The 2,764-nt window shown below is 49.6% G+C and overlaps 1 protein-coding gene across 1 annotated transcript; it reads left to right on the top strand.

Annotated features, from left to right (window-relative positions):
• Positions 1–1,186: 1,186 nt before the first annotated feature.
• BDW70DRAFT_163841 (TauD/TfdA family dioxygenase) lies at positions 1,187–2,421 on the top strand (the record flags this gene model as incomplete). The annotated part of the gene is made up of 3 exons (XM_073741369.1): positions 1,187–1,283; positions 1,345–1,924; positions 1,986–2,421. The coding sequence occupies 3 exons, from the start codon at positions 1,187–1,189 to the stop codon at positions 2,419–2,421; spliced, it is 1,113 nt and encodes a 370-aa protein (XP_073591957.1).
• Between the last annotated feature and the right edge of the window lie 343 nt (positions 2,422–2,764).

The following is a 2,764-nucleotide window of genomic DNA, read 5'->3' on the forward strand; positions in this document are numbered from 1 at the left end:
TTTTCTTTTGTTTTGTGAGGCTGCTCCAGCTCAGAATCTTTTTCGTCACACATCACCAACCGCCAGTCCCTCATCTGATCAGAGTAGAGTAAGGGTATGCTTTCAACTTTGTCATAGCTCTGGCACCCTGAGCGTCTAGCATAGGACCTAGGTGATGCGGATGTGATAGTCATGGCTGGACTAGCAAGCCGTGGTGGTTAGACCGACGCGACGCTGATCCATAGGTCAAGCAATATAAGACATTACAACTCCTTAGCCTAATACAACGTACCATACAAGTCGTCAATTATTAGACAGCACGAGAGCATTCGACTACAATAGCCCCTTCGCACCAAATAACCATAGACGGCCGGACAAGAGTTGTAATGCCGCCGTCTGCGAAGTTCCGCCGCCAGTATAGACCGGCTAACTTATGCCAAATACGGCACAAGAACGATACAGATTTATTGTTCTCTTGAACGCTGTTTGTTGCGCTCGGACGATCGGGGTGAGATCCAGGTCGTATGTCTTTCAAATGTGTGAAGGCACGGCCTTCAGTAGTTTAGACTGAACCGACTTGCACCTCGACGATTCCAAAAGATATTATTTTCAAGTCAGAGGAACACCAATCATGCTGTAACGGCGAGTGCAAGAAGTAGCTACATTGCTTGCAGTTGTGCTGTGCGCGAGACCGCGAGTCATGATTATGAACAGGGATTTCCCGAGGAATGATAGCAAGTGAGCGATAAATTTTCTTTCCCTCATTTTACAAATGCCAAGTGTGCCTGAGTTCTGAATGATGAGGATTAAACTATGTTGGGTCTGCCGCCGAGGGTAAATGATATATACCTGAGTTGTTTGGTGGCATACTGTGGAGCTGGTGTATATGCGCAATCAGGGCTACCGTTCTCTTAACGACCGGTTCCTTACTACAGTGCGTCCTCAGAGAAGCATCAGTGCCACTAAAATGTGTTTTCAAACTGTGCACGAGATTGCTATTTTCTTATATAAAACTAATTATTCTCCAACCCAGATTGATCAGATAAGCCGCACGATAGTGATACCGATACCGAAACCGTACCGATAACGTTCGTCGGCGGATCCCGCAGCGGGACTGCCCGGCCGACTGTTACACAAAAGTATCTATAAAAGCGATGGACACCAACCTAGATTCCGAATAGGTTGTCTATAAATAAAGATTTACACAATGCCAGCCATCAATGTTAAGCCACTTACACCCCCAGCCGTGTCTGCAATCGATTTCGGTGCCGTCATTACAGATGTTGACCTGGAGAATCTGACTGGTACCTCTCTCCCTCGAGCACCCTTTGATCTATTGTGTACAGGTATTAAATGCAATGACAGACGAAGACTTCTCCACGATTCGCTCAGCCCTGTACACGCACCTTGTAGTCGTGCTCAAAAATCAACACCAACTCACCCCTAAAGCGCAATATGAACTCACCCGCCGATTCGACCCCTCCGCCACACAGTACGGCCACGGCAAGACCCTTGACGCAAAGCGTAGCATCCTGCATCCAGACTTAAAGACTATCCCGCATCAGCCACAAGTACAAGTCATCGGGCACGGATTCATCGACTCGTACGAGGGGTTGGAGAACATAACGCTGAAACACCCGCACCACCGCACATTCCACCGCGACCCGATCGCGCAAGAGGACGATCACGATTTCACCCGGTTTTATAGGTGGCATATCGATGCCGCTCTGTATGGGCTCAACCCGCCAATTGTGACAACGTTACTTGCCGTCAAGGTGCCGGGGGGTCGAAGACAGACGGTGCGATATGATGATGGCTCCGGTGAGACGATGGATGTGCCGCTGGGCACGACGGCGTTTGCCTCGGGAGAGCGGATGTTCGAGCTCCTCTCAGAGGAGGATAAGGAGTTTGCTCTGAGTAGCCGGGTCGAATATGCACCTCATCCGTGAGGAAACCTTCTTCCCTACCACAATGACAGCCATCTGGTCAGACGCTAATAGCAACAGGTACATTTGGATGTCCCCAGCCCGCTCGCTCCCGACCGGCCTCGGCCTGCACAGCGAGGGTTTCGAACTCCCGCTCTCGGAGCTCCCGCCCATCGACGAATCCGCCATCCAGATCCTTCCCATGGTGTGGAAGAACCCCGCTACGGGGAAACCAGCGCTGCAGATCCACCCATCCGCCGTGCGCAAGATCCACTGCGCTAATGGGACTGTCATCGACGATCTGAAGAAAGTCAGAGAGGTTGTGTATAAACTGCAACGGCCCGCTATTAGTCCGCAGTATGTGTACGCGCATGACTGGGAAGAAGGGGATCTGGTCCTGTTTCATAATCGTGGGGTGCTGCATTCGGTGGTCGGTGCTTTTGGAGAAGGCGAGGTCAGGTTGTTTAGGCAGTGTAACCTGGCAGCAGGGGAGGGAGTTGTACCGTATAGAGAGTAATTGGTGGTATAGGGATGAACATGGTATTTTGGGATATAGACGAATATATAGACATAGATGAGGATACAGATACCTAAAGTGACAGATACGACTATAGAGACGCTGAAGCTGTGCTGATTTGTCTAGATACTCCGTCAGAGCTTAGGTAGAGCATTCACTGTGCCCTACTACTGGAGAATACTTGACAGAAGCTGGACAGTACTTTGTATGATAAGCAAGGTTTGAGATTGTAAATGCAATTCGCAACTGTAGCTGAGTAACAGGTAGATTTGATTTGATTTGATTTGATTTGATTTTATTATTTAACGTCACTCGGCGGATCACGGGGCCCACGTGATCTGCG

Source organism: Aspergillus foveolatus (assembly GCF_047715535.1).
Source record: "Aspergillus foveolatus strain CBS 279.81 unplaced genomic scaffold BDW70scaffold_81, whole genome shotgun sequence".
NCBI classification, from domain to species: Eukaryota; Fungi; Ascomycota; class Eurotiomycetes; order Eurotiales; family Aspergillaceae; genus Aspergillus; species Aspergillus foveolatus.